The sequence below is a fragment of the Thrips palmi genome, unplaced genomic scaffold, assembly GCF_012932325.1.
Source record: "Thrips palmi isolate BJ-2018 unplaced genomic scaffold, TpBJ-2018v1 HiC_scaffold_8, whole genome shotgun sequence".
Lineage (NCBI taxonomy): Eukaryota > Metazoa > Arthropoda > Insecta > Thysanoptera > Thripidae > Thrips > Thrips palmi.
Window position 1 is genome coordinate 11760286 of NW_023144635.1, and position 26665 is coordinate 11786950.

A 26665-nucleotide genomic window follows, 5' to 3' on the forward strand; every position below is an offset into this window, starting at 1 on the left:
ACCCCACCCTGGCCAACCTGCCAGGCTGCCCAGGTCGGCCATTCATGATAAGGCCCTCCTTGGCCGGCGACATGGAAGTTGAAACGGCCCCCCTCCCGACGCCCCGCGCGGCATCCCTTCCGCGGCCCCTCCCTGCCCCCTCTCCCCTCCCCGCCCCTCCCTCTCGCGCGCCGCGGGCTAAAAATACCTTCCCGCACAACATTGACCCACAAACGGCAGATACTTCCATCTGCCTGATGAAAGGCATGGCCGCGAAGGCACGGCCGCGACGGCGCGGCGGGGGGCCGCGGCCCGGGACCCCCAGCCTGCTCGCCGGTCCCCGCCCTGGACAAGGTCTTGGACAAGGTCGGTCCTGGACAAGGCCCTGAACAAGGTCCTGGACAAGGTCCCGGACATCATGAGCGACAACGTCGACGGCTTGCCGCGTCCAGCCATGGCCGGCACTGCGGTACAGGCCGGCCCAGCCCCTCCCTGGCTCGCGTCCCGAACGCCCAGAAAGAATAGTGCGGTGGTCGCGGCCGCACCGGACCGTGCCGTGCTTCGCCGTGCCGTGCCGTGCCATGCCGCCGTGCCGCTGCGTCATAACTGTGACATTATCACGCCCACCGCGGACCCAAGGGCCCTGCGCCGGTTGGCCGGTGGGTCTCTGGAGGGCCGCGGGGGAATCTCGAGCTGTGACGCGCCTGCAGCGGCCGCCCCGCCCTGCGCCGCCCCGCCCTGTGCCGCCCCGCCCTGCGCCGCCCCGCCCTGCGCCGCCCCGCCCTGCGCCGCCCCGCCCTGCGCCGCCCCGCCCTGCGCCGCCCCGCCCCGCCCCGCCCTGCGCGGTCCCCAATCGTCCCCGCGTCTGCCCGCGCGGTGCCGCGGTGCGCGCCCCGCCAGCGCCTCACCCCGCCTAGAGGCCCCATCGTTAACTTTGCGATAATGCAGGCGGATGATGTGTGAGCAGTGCCGGCAGTGCCCCCTTCTCGTTTGGCGGCGGGGAGGGGCAGGTCAAAACTGTGCCCCCTGCAGCGCCAGCAGTACCGCCCCATCCCCCTACCCCCTCTCTATCCCGCGGCCCCCCACGGGGTCCCGTGGAGGAGGTAGGGGAAGGGCAGGACTAGCCGGTACACGGCGCGCGGCGGGCTGTGGCTCGCACTGGAGTAGCGTGCTCCTTGGAGCCGCAGCCCCCCTCCCCCTCGCGCCCCCTCCCCCACCCCCGCCGCCCGCACGCCGTTCGAGGGCGGTCTCCAGGCCGATCAATACGCAGGGAGGGGGCTGCTGCTGGAACTGTATCCTGTGCGGACACTAGGTCACTGGCGGCTGGGCTGGGCTCGGCTGGGTCTGCGGTACCGGCGCCGCACCACGCCGCACCACGCCGGCCCGCCCCTCCTCCCCCTCCCTTCCCGGCGTGCCCCCTCGCCCTGCGAGAGGGGGGCCGAGGGGGCCGGGCCCTGGCCGGGCCGTGGGAACCGCTGCGGCACACGGCGGGGCGGGGCGGGGCGGGGCGGGGAAAGCGTTATCACACATTGAGCCGCTCCGATTCCCCGATTCCAGGTTCGGCTCATTTGCTCAAGACGGCCGGCCAGACGCCCCCCCCCCACATTTCCGCATCTGCTGGACGCCTACACGTATCTTGGGCTGCCCAGGAGCGCCACGGAGGGGCAGCTAGAGAGAACCTTGGAAAGAACGAAGAAGAATGCAGCGCGATGACCGCCAAAACCGAAACTCAGCCAAGTGCCGGTACCAACTTCATGAGCGTCATCGAGGCACGGTCCTATCCACGATCAAAATTCGCGCACCTCTGAAAGCTGAAAACATCTCCTAACAGTCTGTAGAATTCAAACGAGGGGTCGGCAACTCATATATTGCTTCGTAGGCGGTGGCTATACTATATATTACTTTGTATTACTTTATATTACACATATATTACCTATATTACTGGTAATATACGTATACTCCCTCGTACACGGCCAAGGGAAGTTGCCGACCCCTCAAATTCAAACCGTTTATGAGTCAGTTTTCAGAATTTCAGCTTTCAGAGGTGCGCGAATTTCGATCAGGATTTCAGACATGTTTCTGACATTCTGACAAGATTTACACGAGTGGAATCGGGGCTCGGCCGAATCGTTCTGCAACTCATCGCGGCCTCCCTTCCGCGGCCGGACGAACGGCGGGCCGGCCGGACGGCGCATTAGCGTGTTTACAAGTCGTCACTTCGTAAAGACAGCCGAGAAATATGGCACGTCGATCACGCGGTAAACACCGGCCGGCCACATCCTGCAGGGCACTGCAGGGCATGCCCCGCGAAGGGCGCGCCTGCCACGCCAAAAATAAAATGCAAGTCCTTGTTCCGCCAATGAGCGATACGCACCGGAATTTGTTGGTGGCCAGGTCTCCCAGCTCGTAGAACTTGATCTCCTCCGAGAAGACGTCCAGCGGCACGTTGACGGGCCTCCGCAGCCGCCCCCCGCTCTGGTAGTAATACAGGATGGCGTCGAAGCTGGGCCGGTTGCGGTCGAAGAAGTACTCGTTCCTCAGCGGGTCGAAGTAGCGGATGCGCCGTGAGGGGTCCCCCAGCAGCGTGTCCGGGAACTGGTTTAACGTCCGCAGCTGCGTCTCGAACCTCAGCCCGCTCACCTGCAACACGAGCACGCCGTCAGACAGGTGGCAAATGGGGAAGCCAAAGCAGCGCCAGCAGCGCTAAAAGGCGGTAGTGCTGAATCCTGTTCCTGTTGCCCTCCTACCCCCTCCAACGAAATGTCAGCACTGGTGCCGCATTTTTTTTTTGAAGTTGCGGTCTGCTCGAGGGTGTGCTACGACGTACGGTGCTCGTTTTTTTGTGGCCCACGGTTCCTTGTTGGAGTTTTTGTTTCTTTGCGTATCGTTTAGTTCTATCAAAGTAGCTGGTCGAATAAACCTCTCGGTTATCAAGTAACGAGTTAGTTCGACGAGTAACTTATCTTTCTTCATTATTTTTTCGCGCGCACACAGCACCGCACGCGGCGGCGTGCGCGTGAAACTTGCCGGAGGGTCAAAGTTTCCGTCGGGAGGGTCGAGCAGCCCGGGTGCCAAAACTCGCCTCTCTTTTTGTTCCAAGCAGCTACAAGCTCACAAGTACACATGGGCCGAAACGTAACCGAACGGTCGCACACCCCTAACTCAAGGGCATCAAACTCCATTGTATTTTTTTTGGTAAACACTCCACTTTACAAAGGGAGCATGACGCCAGCGAGAGCAATGCACCTTGCCTGGCGTGCGCGGTCACCGCTCGGGGCTGCCCCGCCGCACCGCGCCCCACCCCGCCCCGCCCTGCCCCGCCCCACCCCACCCCACCCCGCCCCACCCCGCCCCACCCCGCCCCACCCCGCCCCGCCCCGCCGCAAGGCCGTCGTAGCGAAAGGAACGCCCCTTCCCTCCCCACCCCCCCGGCCCAGCCGATAATAAGGGGGGACTTTAAATCGCTATTAGGACGTGACCAAGGGCCTCGGCCAGATGGCGGGAGGAAACGGGGCGGAAAAGCGAAAAGAAAGTCGACAAAAATAGACATTAGAGAGAGAGGCGCAATGATTTGCAGGTGTTGAAAGTGCGGGGCCGCCGCACGCCAATTACGGGCTGCTCAAACAAGGCCGAGTGAAAGGACGGCGCGCTGCACGCCGCCGTGGAGGCCGTGGCGGAAGCCGTGGCGGAGGCCGTGGCGGGGCCATAGAGGCCGTGGTGCAGCGCCATTCATAAATGATGGCCGGCCGTTGAAAAGGCTCGGCCCGCCGCTCCACGGCCATCAAGGGCCCCATCCTGGCGTCGTGGCCGCGTGGCCGCCGACACACTCTGTCGATGCGCCAGCCGCAAAAAAAGGAAAAATAATTACTACGCCATGCTGCCGTTGCTGCGGGGGGAGCGCGATGGAGAGGGCAAGGCAAGGCGTTTTCCCTTGTTTTTGTTTTGAAAGCGAAACGGAACAGCGGTTAGGTAAATGGGATCGATTCTCGCGCGCGGCGATGCCCTGCCCGCCCCTGCCCGGCCACGCCGTCTGCTTAAACGTGGTGACTGGTATAAGTGAGTGCGGTGGCCTGGTCGGCCTGGTCGGCCTGGTCGGCCGGCGTGGCGCGGCGCGGCGTGGCGTGCCGGGCACCAACAGGCCGAGCGGCTTTCGTGGCAGAAAGTCATAATGATTGCAAGGGCCCCTTGACAATGATAAAGAGCGAAAGGACTGAGCGGGCAGGGCGGGCAAGGCGGCCAGAAGCACGAGAAGGAGGGAGAAAAGGCAACGTGGCCGTGGTGCCGTGGTGGTGCTGGGTCGCGGGGCTGGTCGCGACGTCGGCGTCAGCCAGCCGGCCAGGTCCCCGACTGTTTACACGGCCGTCAAACTCCGCCGCGCGGATAAGTCACTTTCATCCCGGAGGCCGCGGAGCCGCGAAGGACGGCGACGGCGTGCACGGAAAGGGAAACTCCCCGCCAAAGAGTAGAAAGCAGGAACGGGGCGCGGTGGCGGCCCGCGCGAAACGAGCCCGCACTTCCAGCGACGGGGAAGAAATGGATGTGCTGAAGGAACACAGATAATTTGCCAGGTCGGGGCTGGAGGGGTGCCGCCCGCCTCGCCGCCCGCCTCGCCGCCCCGACCGGTGCTGGTGCCAGGAACCTAATAACTGGAAAATGTCCCGGCCGGCGGCAGGCGTTTCGTCGCTCTGTCTCTCTCGCACCCGTGGGGGACACTCCATGAGGGCGAGAGAGACGGAGCGACGAAAGCTCCGTTCGGAATGAGCCTGGTGGCCTGGTGGCCTTCCTCCCGCGGCCCGACTTGTCGACAGGGCGGTGGGCGGTCGGCCTGGACGTTGGGGCTGGCCATTGGGTCGCAGCCCCGCGACGTTGCCGCCGTGGCCGCGCACCGCCACTAGGGCCAGCAGGGCCAGCAGGGCCAGCAGGTGGCGGGGCGCGGCACGCGGCACCGATCGCCCGGATAACCCTCAAGCAAAGCGCGCATGGGGTCGAAATGAAAACGACCCCCACCCCCTCCCCACCACCGCGTCACTTTCTCGCATTGCCAACGATACTCACGTTGATGACGACACGCTCACAGTAGTCGTGGTCGTGTGGGATGGGCTCGAAGTGTGTTACGCCCGTCAGCTGGCCGTGAGCGGTGGGGCCATCCTCGTCCTGGCTGCTGAGCTTGGGCAGCGACCTGGAAGCAATCGGCGGCGGTCACAACAAGGAAGACGAGCAGAGGGTGGACGCGGCAAGGACGCTGGCAGCGCCACGGCCTCGGCCACGGCGCGGCGGCCAGGCTGTTCGCTCCGCCTCGCTTTGGGCGTCGGCGCGGCGCCGTGGCTCGGCCGTGGCGCTCCTAGGTCCGCAAAGGCGGGGTGCACTACTTCCAGGAGCGCGACCGCCAAGAACGCGCCGGCCCGGCCGGTGCGATCGCTGCGGGCCAGGCGGCCGGCGGTCCGTGGCGGTTATCACTCCGAACGCGCACTGATTGAACCTCACAAGGTGTTGTGTTGGCATCACGATTCTTTTGAAGGTTCAATCAATGCGCGATTTGAGGCACACGTAGTCCTCATGACACGGTCTCGATGTCGGACGGACCGTCTAGCACTACCGATGGATAACGCCTCTCAAACGAGGAGTCTCGGTGGGATGATAACACAGATTATACGCCCTTACAGGGACCAGCGCGCCCTTCTCTCATGCAGGACCCTGGAGCCCGAAGCGTGTCCTGGTGGCTCGGAGTGGGTCGGGCTGGAGAGCGCCCTCGACAAGGAGCCGCGGCACTGCCTACCGTCCATTACCATTACCATTACGGGCTAGACCACATATGATCTTATGCCATTTCGGGCCCGACACATGCCCGCCTGCACTGCAAAACGAGACATGGCCGTCCTTACTAAGGTGACACTTTATCCCGGCGGAGAAGAACCACAAGCGGCTACGACTCCCCGAGGGGGAAATCACTCGCGTAATAGTCGGGTCATCGATCCCTATTATTACGCGTAATAGTAATAGTGTAATAACCAAATTTTTGAAAAAAAAAATGCCCATTTAAGGTACGATTTTAGCCTAAATCTGGACATTTTCGAGCGTAATAATCCTTCTGTAATAGCGTAATAGAACGTAATAGGGAGTAGTCGGGTCACAGTTTTTAAGAGTGATTTCCCCCTCGCGACTCCCACTCGCAGTATGGCCAGTCAGGGGCGCTCTCCAGCCCGATCCACGCCGAGCCCCCAGGACACGCTGGAGAGCGCCCGGACGGTAGGCAGTGGAGACACGAAATGGCATACGATCATGTGTGGTCTAGCCCTTAATGGTAATGGTAATGGACGGTAGGCAGTGCCGCGGCTCCTCGACGCGGGTGCGCTCCTGTTGCCTACTCGCCGGGCGCTCTCCAGCGGGACGAGGCAGGGCGGCGGCGAGGCTGTCGCGGAGCGAGGGGCCGGACCCTTGAATGGCGCCCCGCCCCGCCCCGCCCCGCCCCGCCCCGCCGCGATCCCCACTCGAGACGCTGCATGTGGCGCACCGTTTGTCAAAGTGTTAGCATAAGCTCCCCTGCGTGATGGCCCAATACGTAACAGGTGGCGTGGCGGCGGCGACGCGGCGATGCGGCGACACGCAGGGGCTGCGCGACACACCCCTCAAACGCGATACGTGTGTGTGTGTGTGTGCGTGTGGCGCCAAGTGTGAGTATGTGTGTCTGATGGCCGTGCGGAATGCCTTAGCAAGAGATAGAAAGGCACGGGGGAGGGGGCGGGGGACGGCGGCGCGGGGCGACAGGGTTGCGACGCGACCCGTCACAGCGCGGCACGGCACGGCGCGGCACGGCGCGGCGCGCGGGCACCGCTCTAAAATAAACCAACCGTCCCGCGAGGCTTCGCCGGCGTGCCACGGCGTGCCACGGCGTGCCGCGGTGACTGAGGCGTCACCTGCATGTCCGACTGCACTGTGTCCTCACGGGATGACCTCCCCCGAGGCCGTGGCCGCGTCGGGCCGCCGCAGTGCTGACGGCACCGCGCGGCCATGCGAGTCTCGGCGGACGTGGCTCTGGACACGTTCCGTCTTTCCCAGCGCCAGGGCCGTGAATCGGAATCGAATCGAACACGAGAGGGCGCCAATGGATCCCCCTCTTGGAAAGCAAGCCATTGGTGCCCCCGCCCCCGCGCGTTCGCTTCGAGGAAAATGGGACGTTGACAGCGCGTCCGTCGTAACCGGTTTTCCGCTTTCCAGCCTTGCGCTCCCGCCCACCGCTTAATCCCGTGTTTCAATAGGCAGGCCTCCCCCTCCCTTCCCCCTCCCCTCCACCTTATCTCCTTCCGGATGCTGTCTCCTCCCGGCTTCTCCGGGGAGCTCCCCCGCTATTTTTGGCCACGGTGGCACGTGGCGGCAGGGCAGATAGATAGATGGATAGATAAAGGGCCAGGGCGGGCGGGGCGGACGGGCTTGGCGCAGGCCGGGCCTAGGTGTTGAGGGCCTCGGCCTTCTGAGTGACCGCGCGCCAGAAAAGGGCGTGGGGCCCCGCCGGCGGGGAGACGGCTCGACGCCAATCTGCGCGCCGTTGCATAGGGCGGCTAATGGGGGTGGGGCGGGGCGGGGCGTATGGAAGCAATCTGACATATTGGGTAGATACCGACCGTGACCTGGGCACGCTTCCAAGCTGGGTGCGTTCCAGAGGAAAAAGAATCAGGTGGGACGCCCGGGGCTGGCTCGGAAGGGGGAGGGGGGGGGGGGAGGGGGCGGAAGTAGTCGAACACAGCGAGCGAATGGAAGCTTGTTGTGCGGCGCGGTGGCGCGGCCCGCCCTGTCCGGTTTGCGGTTTGCCCAGGGTTTGGCGCTGCTTTCTTTGCCGGGTTCTGATCCGGTTCCAGCCGGTTCCGGTGGGCGGGACTGCGGGACTGCGGGACCGCGGGGTGTCGGATCCACGCTGCTAACGAGGGCCGGGCCGGTCGCGCCCGAACGCGGCCGCGTCGCCGCGGCGCCGAGGTTCGGACGGCCCGCTCCTCCGTCCCCAGAACCCCTCGGATGCCTGCCTCAAACCCGGGGGTTGGGCTGGGTTCGAGGAGGTTTGCGCCGTGCCGGGTTCGTGCCGGATAGGGTTGGGGTCGGGTTGGGTCCGGGTCCGAGACGCGCCTTGAGCGCAGTGCGGCAGCGGTCGATAGCGGTGTGGGTTGGTCCGCCCATGCCGCCGCCCGCCCCGCCCCGCCCCGCCCCGCCTCACCCCCGCCCCGCACTGCGCAGCGGCACCCCCCCTTCCACGCACACTTTACGCACTTCTCTGGCACTCTTCTCGGCGCGGTGGGCAAAAAAGGGGGACATTGGTAACGCGGCCAATACATTAAACGCCTTGTGAAACATTCATGCCCGTGCTGCCATTAATGTAAATGGTCATCGCCAGACGACCCCCCTCCCTCCTCCTCCTCCCTGCTCCCCCACTCGCTGCACGTGAATGGGCCTCTGCGGCACCCTATCATCTTGTTCACAAAGTAACTCATGCAGAGCGCCGCCCAGATAGGCCACTATCACGGTGAGCTATAACAGTCCCTGGTCTTGTTTTAGGCGAACAAGACTCGGGACACGGCCGTGCACCGCAAAAAAGGGACCCGGTGGCCAGACTGTCACTATGACAAACTTTAACTTCCGCTCATTTTTTGGGGGCAGGGTGCCTCGCCTCACGTTTGACGTTGACCAAGTTAATTCTTTTTTTTTTCACCGCCTCTGGCGGACTGGTCACCTGTTTGCGTTTATGGTTCTCAGCTTTTTAGTGGCCTGTAGCTCGGTCGGCAAAGCGCGATACCGCCGCAGCAGGCTCGAACACTGCTTTCGTCGCTCTGTCTCTGTCGCACCCCTGCGGCACGCCTTTCGAGTGCGAAGGAGAGAGAGCGACGCAAGCAGTGTTCAGCATTCGCCTGGGGGAGCGAAAGCTCGACGCTTCCGTCGCGTCACGTGACGTCACGTGACGCGTGGCGGTAAACTTTGGAATAATGACGCAGCGGACACGGCCAGAGCCACTCTATTTCCGGCGCGACCGGCAGGGAGTGGCAGAGAGCGGCAGCGAGCGACGGAGAGAGAGCGCGCCCGGAGTCCCGGAGGACGCCAACAAAGGCGCCTATCTGAGCCGCGCGTCCTCCGTCTGGCTGACGGCTGCCTGGCGGCGCGACCGCGCTCTCGCGGACTGTTGTCCTCAGTCGTCGATAGCAAGCCACTGTATGCATGGGACGGGAAAAGGGGGAAGTGGGGGGGGGGGGGGAGCCGCCCTGTGTGGGAATGCAGACAGCATACCGGGGAAAAAGTTGCCAAGGTCTGCCGCCGTGACAGGGGTTCCCGCAGGACTGCAGAGCGCAGCACGGCTGTCCCCGATGAACAATCACCATGCGGGGCCAGCCCGGCCAGCCCGGCCCCAGCCAGCCGGCAGCCCAGGCCATGGGCGCCATGGGCCATCGAATATGGATCCACCGGTAAAACTGAAGCGTAGTTGTATGCTTGATTCAAGCATACAACTACGCTTGAAGACTTTACGCTTGACGTCAAGCGTAGAGAAGAAATTCTCCCATGCATTTAGATAGGCCGGAGAGGGGCAAAATGGAGAACTATGCTTGAAGCCGAGCATAGTTCTACTACGCTTGAAGAAAGGCGTAATACTACGCTTGAGTTCTACCAGTGTCGGGCGACTCGCTAAGCCGCAGGGCGGCGCGCATAGCCCTGGCCGGGCTGGCCCGAGGGCTGGCCCCGCCGCGTCGCCGCGTCAGCGGGAAGTATATGTGCTCGCCGAGATGACGGTCAGCACGGCCAGCCGGCAGTAAACGTCAGGCAGGCCGCGCGCCGCGCCACGCAGTGCGCTGTTCCGGAAAGGAGCGCCTGCAGTGTAGGCAGCGTGAGCGCTCCAGTGGCTTCGCTCTGCCTACCCTGTGGGCGCTCCAGAGCGCCTGCAGGGTAGGCAGCGTGAGCGCTCCAGTGGCTTCGCTCTGCCTACCCTGTGGGCGCCCCAGAGCGCCTGCAGGGTAGGCAGCGTGAGCGCTCCAGTGGCTTCGCTCTGCCTACCCTGTGGGCGCTCCAGAGCGCCTGCAGTGTAGGCAGCGTGAGCGCTCCAGTGGCTTCGCTCTGCCTACCCTGTGGGCGCTCCAGAGCGCCTGCAGTGTAGGCAGCGTGAGCGCTCCAGTGGCTTCGCTCTGCCTACCCTGTGGGCGCTCCAGAGCGCCTGCAGGGTAGGCAGCGTGAGCGCTCCGGTGTGTTCGTTCTGCCTACCCTGCAGTCTGCAGGCGCTCCAGAACGCCTGCAAACTGCAGGGTAGGCAACACGAGCGCCCCGGTGTCCTCGGCCTGCCTACCCTGCAGGCGATTGCGATTGCGATTGACGGCTGGACCACAAATGATCGTCTACAGGCGTTCCAAACCCACGCCCCGTTATCATACCCCGCTCCCTGCTCGTTGCTCGATGGAGGACTTTACCAATCTCGACCTCCTCCACCTCCTCCATCCTCCTCCGCGCCAACGACGCCCTCCACTCACCTGGAACAGAAAGGGAGAAAAACGGTGAGCAAGATAACGAGTGGCATCCGGCACACACTTCCTTCCCGGTTGGCGAAGCCGCCACGCCGCCACGTCACCAGGCCACACGGTCGGGCTGCTGCCTTCGGGACAGTCCCTTCGAGCCGGTCATTTTTAGGGCCAATCCCTTCGGGACAGCCGCGCCTTTCGGGGCGGTCCCTTCTTGAGGGGGCTATTCTCTCTCGGGGCCTGGCCGTCCCTCAGGCTGGTTTCCATTTTTTGGGCCGGGCCCCACGGGCTGGTCCCTGCGGACCGGTCCCATTTTGGGCAGCCCCTCGCGGCCGGTCCATTTTTGGGCCGGCGGGCCGATCGATAAGCTGCTCAAGAATGGCCCAGATTGGGCGAGGAGGGCCGAGGAGGGCCAGACAGCCGGAAGGGTCGGAAGGGCGGAAGCAGGAGATGATCCGTCAGAGGGCGCAGGGCCGCGCAGGGCGGCGCGGGGCGGCACGCGGCAGCACGCCGATCAAACAGTGTCGGGGCAGTCGGGCCCGCGCCGCCCGCGCGCGCCAACCGCCACTTGGCACCAAGTGGCACCGGGGGGAGGGGGCGGGGGCAGGGCCGCGGTAATCATTTTTCGAGTGTGTGCGGGGGCTGCTTGCTCGCTCGCTCCTTCGAGCCGGGAGCCGGGCGCCACGCCGACCGTGATAGCCTGCTTCCCTTTTCCATTCTTTTCGCGTTAAAATGCGGCGAGCTTGCAAGCGCCGCGCGCCCAATTTTGAACGCGCGTGCGTTTTAGTAGTTGTCAGCCCACGGCTCGCGTCGCGCACACACACGCACACACACACAAACGCACACACACGCACACGCCGATTCGCCGTGCCTTTCTGCTGCCGGCGACGGTACCACGTGGCACGGCGTGGTTTCGAGGGGTTATCGGAAAGGGGGGCGGGGCGGCTAGCGGGGGGATGGCGGGAGGGGGCAGGGGGAGCTTCGTTTGTTACCTCTCGACCCCACGGCGAGGACCTCACAGGAGCAGGACCCCGGGGCCCGGGGGTGGGCAAGAGCCCTTCAAGCCTGGCCCCTCATAAAGTGATAGGCCAGCACTGTGCCCGGCGCAGCCCGGCTCCTCTCGAATACATGCATAAAATGGCGCGCCGGTTTCAACCGGACAGTTTTGAGAAGACGCAGCAGGCCACGGCGGGTGCCCCCCCCCCCCTTGTCGCCGTGCTTTACGCAGCCTTGATTGATTCCGCGAGGCTACAACGGCGAGGATGGGAACGCGAGGGAATCAGGGATAGGAGAATGCAGAGGATGCCTGCCTAGCCTAGGGTTGGAAAGGGGGGGGGGGCTGCGCAGGGCCCGTTAGGCCTTGGCCAAAGGAGGGGGAGGGGTCGAGGCCGGCGGGACACCCGTACCAGTGTTGATGGTGTATGATCAATATATATATATGCAGCGTGGAAGTGAGCCAGGGACTCCAGCGGCGGTCCGAGTCAGCCAAAGCGAGGAGCGGCGGCCCCCAAAAGGGAAAGCTACTCGGCCAAAAACGTCCAAAATCGGCCATTCTGCTGCGGGGCCGCCGCGCCGCTCCAGGAGGCCGGGCAAGCCGAGGGGCAAGCCCAGTGGCGAGTGGGTGTGACCGCGCCGCCGCGTCGGGGTGGCTAAGGCTAAGCCGCCCGTTCTTGGGGGCGGCTCTGCCGGGTTCTGCTCTGCCGCCGTTGGGAATCACCTTCCTCGACTTCATCACCAAGATGGCAACAAATTAGGTCGAGCACCCCGGGGCCGAATCAATACCAGATCTACTGCAATGTGGCGCTTTCTTCCGCGGAGAAAGGAGTCGCCCTCCCCCACCCCCTCCCCCAGGACATGGTGGCGGGACACTTTGGGGGAGGAAGGGCATGGTGGGCCGGGACATGATGGGGTCGTTTTCTCGAGACGTTTCGCCCATAGAGTCTCGCGGCGGCCATATCGGCCGTGCCGCGCCGAGCCGCGCTGGGCTGCGCTGGGCCGTGCTTGTGCTTCCTCTCCGCGCCTCGGCGCTCCACGCCACTGTCCTGCAGCTCCAGGCGGCCTCGCCCGGCCTGGCCGGGCCTGGCTTGCTCACGCTCGCGCCTCGCTCCTCGGCCAGGCTGCCGGCGTGGGGGATGCAGGGACTGTCGTACCCACCTGTCATCTTCCAAGCTCAGTAGCTGGGGGCGTGTGTCCTGCCTCGGTTTGAGGACAGGCGTCAGCCCCCATTTCTCGATGAACTCGATGCGGGAAATCTTGAAGAGCTAGGAGTGGCGGGGGCGGAGGGCCCCCCTCGCGGGCCCCATGCCTTCCGCACGCTGGGGGCGGGCGCGCGCTGGGGGGCGGCGCTGTGGGGGCGGGGCACACACACACACACACTGGGTCACGCGCGAGGGCGACTAGGGGCGGACGGAGGCGCGTGCCCCGGCGCGAGAGGCGGCGGTAGGGGCGGATACCCCGGCGGGGGCGGCGGGCACCGGCCGCCGTGGGCCATGGTGGCCGTGGCTACGCTAGCGGCTGCAATGCTACCCGCTACGCCATGGCTAGGCCATGGCTACGCCACCGCAGTGGACTTCGGCACCGCCGGCCACGCCGCGGCCACGCGCTCCGCGTTCCGTTTGCCCTGCCGCCAGCACACGACTGCGCGTCGCTCGGCCCGCTCGGCCTGCTCTGGGCCCTCCTCCGCTGGCCCGCCGCCCCGCCGCCCCGCTGGCCCGGCTCCCCCCTGCGCCGTCCTGCGCGCCGTCCTGCGCGGCGCGGCGTGGTGCGGTGGGCCCCGCCCGGCCTCGGCTCCACGCGGCGCTCGGCTCGGCTCGGTCTCGCCCCCCTCGGCTCGGCTGGCACCGGCTCGACTCGGCTCGGCTCGCGACCGCACGGTTCGGCTGGGCCAAGGGGTGGCGGGGCGTGCGCGGGCGTGCGGGGCGCGAGGTTCGTGCGGCTGCTACCGGGGGGGCGCCCCGCCGTGCCGTGCCCCGCCGCGCCGTGCCGCGCCAGGGGGGTTGGGGCCAACCAGCGCAATCGAAAGCCCAAGCCGAGTAGAGCTACATAACCCTTGCCGTGACGCGCGTGCCGCGTGCCGCACGGCGCGCTCCGCCACGTGGGGCCCACGTGCATGCAGGCCCTGCAGGCCGTTGGCCTTTCCAATGCGCCACCGAGACACCGAGTCACCCAGACGCCGAGACACAGGCTGACGCTGGCCGAGGGCTCCGCGTTATGGCCGTTTGATGAGGCTCCATCTGGGCCTGCCCGCCCCGCCCGCCCCGCCCGGCTGGCCGGCCGGACGGTCCCCAATCAGATTGAGTCCGTTATGCCTGATAACGAAGAGCAACAGCTTGGCGGCGAGCCGTGTGTCCACCGCCATGGGTCCCGCCATGTCGATGGGGGCGATGGCTTGGCGATGGCGTGCGGGCTGGGCGGGGGCTGGGGGTGGGGCGCCCACAATGAGAGGAGAGTGCCGGCGAAGGCGTCCGGGAGCGCTGTGCTGCCTGGGGGCGCAGGCATGGCGCAGGCATGGCGCAGGCATGGCGCAGGGCGGGCCGGGCCTCGCTGCGCCTCGCTGCGCTTGTTTGGGGCATAAATCTTTGGCGGACACGCAGGACGCAGGAATGCCGCGCCATGATGTACTGCGGGCGAAGGGACGGCGGCGCCGGGCGGCGCGCAATTCCAGTGGCGTTGCTTCTTCATCGCGCTGCTGGCTGGAGCGCTGGAGTGCTGGAGCGGCTGGAGTGACGGCTCTGCTCCCCGTTCGACAAAGGTGGGGGCGTCCCCCGCGGCCTCCCGACCCCCCGACCCCCCGACCCACCCGACCCCGACGCGGGATTTCAGGTCACATTTTTTGACCCCACTCCTCCTCGCTCGTGCCCTGCAGCGGGTCCTCTCGTCGAGATGGCGTCGCGGACGGTCGCGGACCTACGCGAACCCCGGCGAGGCGAGTCGGCCTCGTGGTTTGCGGCAACTTTTTGCGAGAACCATTCCGGACGGCCGCACCCAACGCCCTGGCCTGGCGGCTTGGCCTGGCGGCTTGGCCTGGCCGCGAGTGCGCGCTGGGTGCTGCTGCACTGGCCCCGCGACTCAGCGCGCGCACACGCCCCCTCACCGTTTTTACGCCTTTTTTGTTTTGCCAAAAAGCAGGAAAAGCAAACAAACGGCAAGTATAAACGCCTTTCCCTTTCCTTATTCGAATCTGGTCTAATTGTTTGTGTCTGTTGGCTTATCGTTCGCTTCTCTCCGCGAGAACACTGCAGTGCGCAGGCCTCCAGGCGGCCCGGCCCGGCCCGGCCAGCGCCAATCGATATGGGAGAGAGAGAGAAAGAGAGAGAGAGAGAGAGAGAGAGAGAGAAAAGGGAGAACAGGAAGAGGCGGGAAGAGGAGAAACCGGGCGTGGGAGGAAGAGAAATAATGATGGCTACAATCACAAATGTGACAGCAAAGAAGAAGAATTTTATTGGGCGGTTTGCCGGCTGCTCCTGCACGGGCAGATGACGACCAGCCGGCCATGAATCCGGCCAGGGTCAGAAATTGACAACTTTTTTGTGTGACTGGAATAATAATAATGCTTTGATGGACACCAACGTTTTCTGAGACAGTGAAGATAAATGATGCCACATGTTGACCCCACCGACAAAAATTAATGGCACTTGATGTCAAGTTGGAGGACTTATCGTATTATTTTTCGGGCGTGGTGCGCTGTGGGACAGAGAGAGAGAGAGTAAGCAAAAGGAGACTCAATCCGATCTGTCGACAGAGTGTGGGAAAAGTTTAGGACAGAGGGAAGGGTGACAATGCCGTTGCCCTGGATCTCCAAGTTTTGCCTCGGTTGTGGTGTGTAAAAGGCGCTGAAGTGCCACTTCGGAAATGGCGGAAAGGGGAAAATATCTGGAATCTCCTTTTTAGCCTTATCCGCAAACCAGATAAAACATTTCAACAGAAATCTAAGTTAAGGAGAATATAAAATATGAAAAGAACACCCGTCAGCGGTGTCGCCGAAAAATGTGCCGTCTTTGTGTGTGGAGTTCCCTCGCGTGACTCAGTGCGGCTCGGAGGCCCGGAGCTTGCGCTTTCAAGTGGACGGCTTCGCCATTCATTATTCTAAAGATGAATGACATTGCCCGGCCAGCCTGTGGCTCTGTGGCGCCGCCGCAGCGCGCCGCAGCGAGCGTCAAGTGGCTAGCATGTTGACACACCGCCCTGCAAGAGCATCCTTTCAGGGGCGTGTTGGCAATCTGCAGCACGTACACACACACACGCGGTGCAGGGAAGGGAAGGGAGGGGTGGTTCCTCTCTCTCACTCCCTCGCAATGCGCTGGCATGAAGTTGGCCAAAGTAAACAGTGCGATGAAAAATTGAAGCTTCATCCAGTATGCAGGACAGGGGAGGGCCGGGCCGTGGCCGGGCTGTGGGGCTGGTCGTCTCAAGGCGCAGTGCGCAAGCGGCGGCCGCTGCAGCCTCCGCCCCGCGGCGGGCAGGCCGCGTGTCCCGGCCTCGCTGCGCCAATCACAGGCCGATAATGCCTGCCGGCCTCGGCGCCCTCGGCCGGCCCGCACCTGACGCGTGGCGGGGCGTGGCGGGGCGTGGCGGGGCGTGGCGGGGCGTGGCGTGGCCAAGGAAGGGGTCGCCCCGCATCACCGCCGCTGGCCGGCCGCCAGACGTTTTGCACCCCCTGCTCCCCTCCCCGCTCTGTCGCGTTGAAAACACCCGCTGTTTACCCTCCCCCCCCCTTCCCCCCTCCCGGCGCGATGTCAGTCAAACGCCTCCTCCCCCCCCCCCCCTCTCCCGAACTTCCGAGTCCCTGTCCTCCTCCAAGACGCGACAGCAAACAAACAAAAATGTCCCATACTGCCATTTTGGCCGACAACCAACCGAGGACGGCGGCCGGGCCGCGGGCCGCCGCTGCCTCCCCGCGTGGGCCTGGCCGTCGGCGTCGGCACCGTCGGCACCGTCGGCACGGCGTGGCGACTGGCACTGCCCGTCAGCCCTTCTTTCCGGGGAACGCAGCGGACGCCGGGACGTCCAGGACGGCGCGGTGGCGTGGAGAAGGCCGCCGACGGATTCGGCGCGAGAGTTTTCGCACAGCGCCGCTACTTTTAGCGCGTCCAGAACCAATCTTCTGGCCGCGGGGCTAAAAATACGTCATGCACAGGAGTAGCTAAATGTAGAGGGCAAGTATTTAGAGCGGCGAGAGGCGAGTCCGCGGTGTGTGCGTGGAGAAGGAGGAGGAGGGCCGCGGGGAGGTCGTCGCCGCGGTGCACGCCGTCAAGTGCACACAGTTCAACAGAGAGTGCCGGCCGGCCGCGCTGGCCAATCAGCGGGTCGCTTCTTCGCGCCCCGTCATGCGAGAGCGAGTCATTATCAAGAAGTGGTTCGCGCCGCCGGGGAGGCGGCGCGCTGCGGCACGGTGGGGCGGGGTGGAGGAGGGGAGGAGTGGGACTGCGGCAAGGGTGTCCGTCGTTGGGTACCGGGTGGCCCATTGCCCATTCAAAAGCGTGGCCATCTCGGGCATCGCCTAGGCGCTAGGCTGCGCCGGGCGTCCGTAGCGAGCGCTGTGCGGTGGCGTCGGGGCCGCCGTCGAGCCCCGACTGAACACGGCGGCAGCGGCGCAGCGCGGCAGCAGCGGCAACCAGCTGTTGTCCTTGGGGTCGGCCCGCCAGTTCCTGCCACCGCCACTGCAGGCGCTGTCTGCGCCGCACCAGCCGCCCCCCAACCCCCTACACCCCTTGCACGCTGGGACCGCGGGGCACCGCGGGGACGCAGGGTGGGGGGCGCGCTGCCGCAGTGCCGCTCTGTTTTGCTCGTGGTTCCTGGCCCGGCCGCCGGCAGCGCTGGCGTGCAGAGTGCGGGACGCCCTTCCGCAGCTGCCGTCGGAGGGCGCCACCGGTCCCGCGCGGCCGCCAGCCCGCGAACCTGCCGGGTGGAGTGGTGACGGCGGCGTGCAGTGGGGCAGTGGGTCCCAACCAGTCCCAACCTCCCCCACGACAGCCAGACGAGCTAGACGCGTCGCTGGCCGAGCCCCGACCCCTCGCCGCCCCGCGCCGCCCCCGCTGCCCCGCGACACATTAGCAAACACGTATGGCGTGCACTCATTGTGTGCGGTGACGAGCGCGGCGGCCTCGACGGGGTGCGGGCCGCGCCGCCTCGCTGCAGTGCAGCCCCGGCCGCCCCCTCCCTCGCCGCCCGGCCTGGCCCGGCCGCACACCGCAGCGCGTGACGTCATTTTCCGCAAGGTTAAGGACGGGGGGGAAGGAAAGGAAGAGAACTAGGGAAGCGCTGGTGGAGCCACGGCAGCCACGGCGTTGCCAGGGGGGGGGGGACGTGCTACGCCTCGCTACGCCACTGCCGCACTAGACGCGCGGCTCTTGATCAATCGGCCGGCATCGCTCGCCGCGCTCGCTTTGATGTTGGCGGTGGCGAGGGAGGCGCGGCCGCCCAGGCGGTGCAGCGCCGAGCGAAGTCAAGCGAAGCGCGGAGGGCGAAAGTCGCGTCGCCGGGTCAAGGTGTTGGCTGGCACTGCAGGGTCGGCGCAAAGTAACTTCTCCCAGCAATAAATCATGCCGGGCGTCCGCCGGTCCGCCGGCCCAGCGCGCTATCGCTGCCGCTGCATCGCAGGAGCCATTCCCAATACACACGCGAAAATGTACTGGGTCACAAGAAAAGACTTCCGGGGAGGTCGGCGGGAACGGCCGGGCCCCGCCTCGTCGCCCTGGGTGGGTTGGGCGGTCTGGGCCGGGCCGGGCCGCACGACGCGGCACGACGCGGCGCGGTGACCCTTCCCTGCCTTCCCGCCACGCCGCGCCGCCTTCTCGAAAATCAATCTGCCAGCAATCACTCATTCAACGAAGCCGATCGCACCGCCGACGGCTGCCCCGGGTCACGGCCCGCGGGCCTTGCCTCAGCGAGGCGCCACGCTGCAAAACAAGGACAAGGAGGCGTCGTGGAGCAACTTACTGGTCCTCCCTGGAGATGAACGGCCGGTACCTCCGTCCGCTATCGTCGCCAATGCCGTAGATGCCGGCGACCGCCGCCATGCTGGGGTCATCACTTCACGACGCCGAGCCTCATGCCTGCGCCGAGCACACGCCTCACCACCCGCCCCTCCCACACCGTCGTCGTCGTGGTCGTCGTCGCACTGGACGGGCCGGGCGCGCGCGGCGGCGTCATGGTGGCATCAGAGGAGCGCGATCAACGCCCCCATGGCGTACTGCAGCAGGGCGAACGTGAACACGGACGCGACGAGCACGGCGAACATGGCGGTGAACAGCGAGTCGTCGGCGCGGTGGGCCACGGTGCGGCGAGCCTGGGCGCTGCCCGTGTACTCCCTCATGTAGTCCTCGCGGCGCTTGTCGTCCGCCGCGCGGCCCGCCATGTCACGCGACGCACGCGAGGGCCGCGACGCAACGACGCCGCGACGCCGCGATGCCGACCAGACCCGGACGCCACCGGACACGACACTGGTCTACCGGGCTACTGGTCATCGGGCCCATTGGAGGCCAGCCCCGCCGGCCCCGGCGGCGCACGGCCCGGACGGCCCCGCGTGGCGGCGGTCGGCCAGCATATCGGCCCGGCCAGCCCGGCCAGGGCCCGGCCCGGAATCACCACTGGGGGGCCCGGCCCTAGCCGCCGGGGCGGGGGGCCGACGGGGACGGCACGGGACGGGCTCGCGTGTCCCGCCCCGCCGCCTCACCGCCGCGCCCCTCCGCCCCGCGTGCGTGTCGTGCATTCCGCACTTCCGATGGCGAAGCGCGGAGCCGAGCGAGGCGGAGCGAAGCGCCGTGAAATTGCCTGGCCGAGGATCTTATGTGGCCGCGGCCCGCCACGCGCTGCGGCCCCACGCCGAGGCCCCGCGCCCCGGCCACGGCCACGCCCCGACGCAAGGGCACTGGAGGGCCGGGCCCGGCCGGGCCGCGGGGACTGCAGCGGCACGCTCCGCACGCACGCTCGGCTAATGTAGTCCGCAGTCGGCCGTGCTGCATTCATGGCGGCGGACACTGGCCGCGAGGACAGTGAGGGAGCCACCGCCGGGCGACGTGGACGAGGACGTGGACGAGGACGAGGACGTGCCCGGCAGCTGACCGCCGCCGCCTGCCCCATGCATAAGTAAACGCCTCGGCGGGGCGGCCCGCGTTCAGGCAGTGCGGGGCGGGCCTTTCCAGCCGGGCCTTCCCTCCGTCCCGTCGGCACACTGGCACACCCCATGACTCGGCCTCCAGTGCAAACCCCGTGAGGCAGCCAGGCAGCCCGCATCAGGAATGCGAATGCACACTGGAAAAAGAAGGGGCTGTCGTGGCGCCGCCCGGCGAGTCGCTCGGCGAGTCGCTGCACGTGGACCTCCAGTCACTCTCAGGCGCCAGTCTGGTTCATCAACGAAACGATGGGCCCTATGAACAAAGACCGATGTCCTTTGGGTCGCTCGAACAAAGTCCGATCTCCTTTGGGTCGCTCGAACAAAGACCGATCTCCATTTCCTAACCTCTCAACGCGTTCATTTTGAAGTCCCAGAACAATCTCTACGTTTTGATTCCACACAAATGGGTTTTAGAAAATCATTCTGTAATATGTTTGGAACAAAACCTTCAAACTATTGTTTGAGTTGGATCTCTGTTGCGAGAACTACAAGATAAAGAAGTGGCGAATGCAGAAACGGCCAAAATGGAGATCGGACTTTGTTCGAGCGACCCGAAGGAGATCGGTCTTTGTTCGAGCGACCCAAAAGACATCGGTCTTTGTTCATAGGACCCATCGGAAAGCATTCCCCGCATTCGGCGCGAGCGCGAGGCAGCCACCGTGAAGGCAGGGCGGTGGGCCCCACGAGGCCCTGCGAGGCCCCACGAGGCCCCACGAGGCCCCACGAGGCCCCACGAGGCCCCACGAGGCCCCACGAGGCCCCACGAGGCCCTGCGAGCTGCGAGGGGGCAGGGCAACCCCCCATGAGTCAACAAACCGTGTGATGCAGCCCTCCTCCGAGCTTTGCCTCCGAGGCCGAGCTCGCCACCGCACCGCGCTTCATGCCCCTTCGGATGCCCTTCGGGTTTCCCTCCGGCTTTTCCGGCGGGACTTCCCCGATGGACCGCGCCCCGCGCCGCCACCGCCAGCCGCAGGGCGGAGCGTCCAGGGCGGACGGAAGCACCGGAGTCGAGCCAGGCGCGGCCAGGCGAACCGTTGCGGCGCCCCACCGTTAGCAGCCAAGCCAGGGGGCAGACAAGCCAGGGGGCAGACAAGCCAGGGGGCAGCCAGCAGCCAGCGCATCAATCGTTGTATCGAGGTATCGACCGGGCATTTGCACTTGGCACACGCCGCCGCGCGCTGCCCTGCCAACAACAGCCAGTGGGGTGGGGCCCGGCCGCCGCGGGGGCGGACACATCGCTGTTGTCCTTAATTGTCTGTCAAGATTTGTAGCGGCTGGTGCGGTCAGCCTGGCCGGGGCGAGTCCTCGCGGCGGAAAGCGAACCAGAGCCAGTCGACTGATTCCGAGGGCCGCCTTCGTCGCTCTGTCTCTCTCGCACCTATACGGGACGCCCCACGAGTACGAGAGAGACAGCGACGAAGGCGGCCCTCGGAATCAGTCGACAGGCGCAGGGTACGCGGCGGGGCGGCGGAGGGAGGCCTCGGCCGTGGCGCAGTCGCGGCCTGCTCCGCCCGCTGCAGGATTCGTGCATTATGAAGACGTGTGACGCCGTGGGGGGACATTACGGGCCTATACCCTCCCCTCGCCCTCCCCTTCCCCCGGGCGACCAGGTTTACGGAAACTTTCTCCCGCCCCGCCTCCCCCGCGCCCGTTCCTTATCCGCGCACCGCTCCGCACCGCGAGGCATGGCGATGGGAGGCGCGCCGCCCCGCACCGCACAGTGGGCCAGAAGACCGGCGGAGGCGGCCAAAACTCTGGATGCGTTTTGAGCTCCAGAGTCGCTAAATGGGACTCGAAAAGAGCGTGTGACCCCACCAATGGATTCCTCGTTCGGAGAGCAATCCATTGGTGGGGTCACACGTTCGGTTCGAGTCCCGTTTAGCGACTCTGGAGCTCAAAACGCGTCTGGAATTTTGGCCGCCTCCACCGGTCCTCTGGCCCACTGTGCACCGCCCGCGGCCGCCGCCTCCACCAGCAAGCAGGCGAAGCAGGCCGCCAGCGCCGAGCGGAGCGCCGGGAAAAGCTTTTCCCTTCGGCGGCAACCAATCGACACACGTGTGCACTTGCAGCCCTGGCAAAGACCCTTGTCAGCACGGTGGCGGCGCTGCCCCCCCCCCCCCAACGACTCGCAGAGGGGAGATGGCGGCGTGACGAATCGAGCGGCGATATTGCGTGACCGCGCGCGTGCTGCGCGTGCTATCTGCAGGCCGATGCCGAACTGAGCTTTCGCCGCTCTGTCACCCTCGCGCTCGCGGGTCGTCCCGTAGGGGTGCGAGAGAGACAGAGCGACGGAGCGCGCTGTTCGGAATGAGTCTGTTGTGTGCCACGGCCGCGCACCGGTTCCTTCCCGGTCCCAGCGAGTCCCGCTCACCGGGCTCTGCCTTCGCCCCGAGCAGCCCGCCGCCGTCACCTTGGCGCTGCACTGCAATGCACTGCAATGCACCGCCCCGCGTCGCCGACTCGCCCGGCCACTTTGTCGGCACTTTCTTTTCGTCGCTCTCCGAAGCGTGCAGCACTCTCTGCGCCGCTCTGCGCCCTCCGGCCGCTCGAATGCGGCGCGCGGCCGTGGGCGGCCGTGGCCCCGCCGACTTGGTGGAGTGGAGCGGCCCCGGGCATCGAGAAGGCAACAAAAGTGATCTGGCGAACACGGCCACGCCGCCACACAGTGGGCCAGGGGGATTGGGAGTGAGGGGGAGGTGCAGCGCACGCTTCTTGAGCGCAATACAACACGCCCCATAGACACGAACGGCAGCGGACGAGCGCGACCAGCCAGGCAGCCAGGCAGGCAGGCAGCCAGGCAGGCAGGCAGAGAATCGACCACCGCGGCAGGCGGGGCAGGCGGGGCAGGCAGGCAGCCCTGCAGCCATTAGCCAATCACGTCCCCGACCTGCTCCTGTCGAACCTTACAACAATGCGGCTCTGAAGCGACGCAAGCAACGCCACTGCCGGTGACTTGGGCCGTCCGGGGCTTCTCACTACAGTGTGTGTGTAGCTCGGGCAACCAAGGTGGCGTGCAAATATTACGTCACCTCTTTTAGGCCTCTTTTTGACCCCCTCCTCCCGTCCGTCATCGGTTTAACCCGATTTAACCTAACCTTCCCATGTATTTAAGATAGGACCGTCGTCAGAGGCCGTACCCCCTCCCCCCAAAAAAATTGATGACGCAATATTTGCACGCCGCCTAACGGTGACGTACGATTCACACGAAGTCTAACTTAACCTAACCTTACCTAACCCAACCAAAAACTTTTCGAATCCAAACGTGATGACAAACAATTACTCTTTTCCTCCTCACCGGACTCTCCTCCTGGTTACACGCTTAAAAAAAGTTGTCAAGTCTGTCGTTTTGGCTTAAAAGTCATAAGGAACTGTCTAGTCAAAGTGATAATACCAAAAGACGAACAAAACTTTTATCCATTTTATCTAATTTAACCAAAACACAGTCTAATCAAGTGAGAATAAAGTCATCCTCAAGCAAAACTAAAAGTTCGTAAAGCCGTGGTCTAAATAGTTCGCAACAGTGTGCCCGTGTGTATCGTGTGGTCTGAGCACACACAATATTGCTTGCGGAGCTCGGCATGGTGCGGCACGGCGGCGGCTCCGCTTCTCGACGTGGCTGTCTAAATGCCAGCCGGGCATAATCACTGCCCCCTCGCCGGGGAAAGGGGGGGGGGGGAGGGGAAGGGGGGGGGGGAGGAGCGTCCGGTGAGCCGCGAACGTCGTTATTCGCCGATTGGCGCGACAGCTCGCGGCCCTGCAGGCCAAGCAGGCCAAGCAGGCCAAGCAGGGCAAGCCGGCGACGACGGTCCGGTCGGTAATTGAATCGACAAGGGGTAAACTTTGTGACCCTGGCTCGCCCGGGCGGGGCTCGGGACTCGGGGCTTCCCTCCTGGCCGCCGCGCCTTAAAGGCCTCCTGCTCGACCTGGGCGGGGCGGGGCGGGGCGGGGCGGGGCGGGGCGGGGCGGGGCGGGGCGGGGCGGGGCGGGGCGGCCCCCCCCAAACAGCAGGGCAAGCGAGCGGAAGCAACCGCAAGCCAATTACAGCCCAGCAACATGTGACTGACGGAGCGAGGGAGAGAGTCCCATCTTTTACGGCTCGACGCCGCCGTGCCCTTCCCCCCCTTCGTTGTCACGTGAGCGGTGGACTGCGCCTGGCCCGCCCAGCCCGCCCAGCCTGGCCGCGGATTTGCAGTGGCGCGTCTGCCCTGTTTGCGCGCGGCCGTGTAAACCGTGCGATGGTGCGATGCCGCGCGGGCTTTGGGTAAACAAGGCGGGGCGGGGCGGGGCGGGGCAGCAGGTGTATTATTATCGGCGTGCGAGCAGCGCAACGTGAGGCACCACGCGCTGCGGGCTCCACCAGAACACCAAATTAACCCAAATGGAGAGCAGGAAAAAAAAGCGGACGCGTGTCACACCGCTCTGTGCTGACAAGAGGAGGCCTTTTGGACCTCAGCGGTCGAGGAGGGAGTGTTATCTGTGTACCCGTCCGGGTATACTTAGGTATTCATTAACATTCCAACATTCACTTTTTGACCAACTTTTGCTTCCAAACTAGTCGTGGTCGCTGTTGAGGCGTTCCGGGCAGAGCCTCCAGAGTACCGCCCCGTCGAGGGAAGTCTTTAACCACCGCTGGATCGGACGCAGTGGCCGCTCAAAGTCAGCCAAAACGGCTACTTTCCGAGATTCAATCACTTTGCCGAGTCCGCCGGAGGACGCCGTCGATGGGCGCCGAGGGACGTAGGAGCGAAGCGGGAGGGGCGCGGCAAAAACAATTTGTGGCCGGTTTCGGCGGCCGGCGCGGTCGGCGTGTCTCCGGTGTCTCTGGAAGAGCCCGGCCGGGGTCACGCGGCACCACACTGTGCACTGCGAGTCGGGCGGAGTCGGAGGTTCCATGCCTCTCGAGGCCATTCCAACTCGGAAGGGGGCGGGCCGCGCCGGCCGGGCTCAAGTCGTTCCGGACCCGCCAGCTGCTGCCTGCGAAGCTTGCGAAGCTTGCGAAGCAGGGCGAGGCGAAGCGAAGCGCTACTTATAGGTCGAGCCTTGTCGGGCCCGGGGCCGAGCGGGCCGAGGCCGAGAGGGCGACTTCCTGTCTCGCTCGCACACGTGAGCAAAACGCCGTGGCACAGTGGGCCAGAAGCCGGTGGAGGCGGCCAAAACTCTAGACGCGTTTTGAGCTCCAGAGTCGCTAAATGGGACTCGAACCGAACGTGTGACCCCACCAATGGATTCCTCGTTCGGAGAGCTATCCATTGGTGGGGTCACACGTTCGGTTCGAGCCCCATTTAGCGACTCTGGGGATCAAAACGCGTCTAGAGTTTTGGCCGCTTCCACCGGTCTTCTGGCCCACTGTGGCCTGGGGCCGAGCGGGCCGAGGCCGAGAGGGCGACTTCCTGTCTCGCTCGCACACGTGAGCAAAACGCCGTGGCCGCATTACCCTGCGGGCAATGTCCATTTTCCCTTTTTTTTTTAAGAATTTCTTTTCCGTGCCCTTGTCGCGTCGTAGTGCGACAAAAAGGGGGAGGACCCCGTCCCGCGTCCGATCCCTGCGGCATCCCTGCGGCGCGCAAGATTTACGAGGCGAGGACGCTTTCTCATCACCGGCCTATTAGTCATACCACACGCTAAACGTCCTCAGATAATGAACGCGCGCGCAGAAAAAAAAAACAAAAACAAAAAGTCGCCGAGAGGGTTTGCCCCTTTTCCTCGTGCGACACGCTGACCACTGAAACGACCCGAATGGAGAGTCCGGGACCGCAATGTGGCACTCTGAATTTCGCACTCTCGTCCACCATATTTTTTTTCATTTTTATCTTTTTCCTACGCGGTTGGCTGCTTTGACTGTGGTCCAAACCGCATGGCTGGTATAACCAATTGGGATGGGGCCAGAAGTCGAATCGTCAGTCAAATACAGCGAAAACGGCAAATACCTTACGATACTTTGACAGGTTCTCAGGGAACGAAAGGCGACTCGTCTGTAAAGCCACGGGAATCCTCTCTTACAGGGAAGGCATTTTCTCTAAAGGAGTGATTGCCGCTCCGGCTGCGTGAATCGAATGGAAAAGTTGAGCCGGGTCGGTCGCTAATGAACTAAGAGGGTCGCAGTCTCAATAGCAATGCGGCGCGGGCGGGCAGGCGGGCAGCCAGGCAGGCGGGCAGCCAGGCAGGCAGCCAGGCAGGCAGCCAGGCAGGCAGCCAGGCAGGCAGCCAGGTAGGCAGCCAGGCAGGCAGCCAGGCAGGCGGGCAGCCAGGCAGGCGGGCAGCCAGGCAGGCAGCCAGGCAGGCAGCCAGGCAGGCAGCCAGGTAGGCAGCCAGGCAGGCAGCCAGGCAGGCAGCCAGGCAGGCAGCCAGGCAGGCAGCCAGGCAGGCAGCCAGGCAGGCAGCCAGGCAGGCAGCCAGGCAGGCAGCCAGGCAGGCAGCCAGGCAGGCAGCCAGGCAGGCAGCCAGGCAGGCAGCCAGGCAGGCAGCCAGGCAGGCAGCCAGGCAGGCAGCCAGGCAGGCAGCCAGGCAGGCAGCCAGGCAGGCAGCCAGGCAGGCAGCCAGGCAGGCAGCCAGGCAGGCAGCCAGGCAGGCAGCCAGGCAGGCAGCCAGGCAGGCAGCCAGGCAGGCAGCCAGGCAGGCAGCCAGGCAGGCAGCCAGGCAGGCAGCCAGGCAGGCAGCCAGGCAGGCAGCCAGGCAGGCAGCCAGGCAGGCAGCCAGGCAGGCAGCCAGGCAGGCAGCCAGGCAGGCAGCCAGGCAGGCAGCCAGGCAGGCAGCCAGGCAGGCAGCCAGGCAGGCAGCCAGGCAGGCAGCCAGGCAGGCAGCCAGGTAGGCAGCCAGGCAGGCAGGCAGCCAGCCAGGCACCGCGGCCGGCCCTAAGGCCTTTAAGCGGACTGGAGTGATAAACTCGAGTGTCCTCGTGGCAGGTAACCTTGGAGTCGCCGCCTTGCCATGCCGTGCCGTGCCGTGCCGTGCCGTGCCGTGCCGTGCCGTGCCGTGCCGTGCCGCGTGCCCCCACTTGGCCTCGTTCGGGGCGACAGTCGTTCATAGCGGCGCGCTTTTGTATCACACTGGATTCCGGGGCACGCCGGGGGCACGCAAGGAGTTTGGAAACGAA

General features: G+C 65.2%; 1 protein-coding gene across 11 annotated transcripts in view; it reads right to left on the reverse strand.

Annotated features, from left to right (window-relative positions):
- LOC117653932 (potassium voltage-gated channel protein Shaker) overlaps positions 1–26665 on the reverse strand; it is a 154421-nt gene that overhangs the window by 15259 nt on the left and 112497 nt on the right. For 10 of the 11 annotated variants that reach the window (XM_034399982.1, XM_034399973.1, XM_034399981.1 and 7 more), the window contains 2 exons: positions 5035–5158; positions 2354–2619 (listed from right to left, as the gene is read on the reverse strand). In XM_034399982.1, the coding sequence (XP_034255873.1) occupies positions 2354–2619; positions 5035–5158 (390 nt within the window). Of the gene's footprint in view, positions 1–2353; positions 2620–5034; positions 5159–18395; positions 18528–26665 lie in introns of those variants that run through there. The other variant, XM_034399976.1, reaches the window with a different exon arrangement.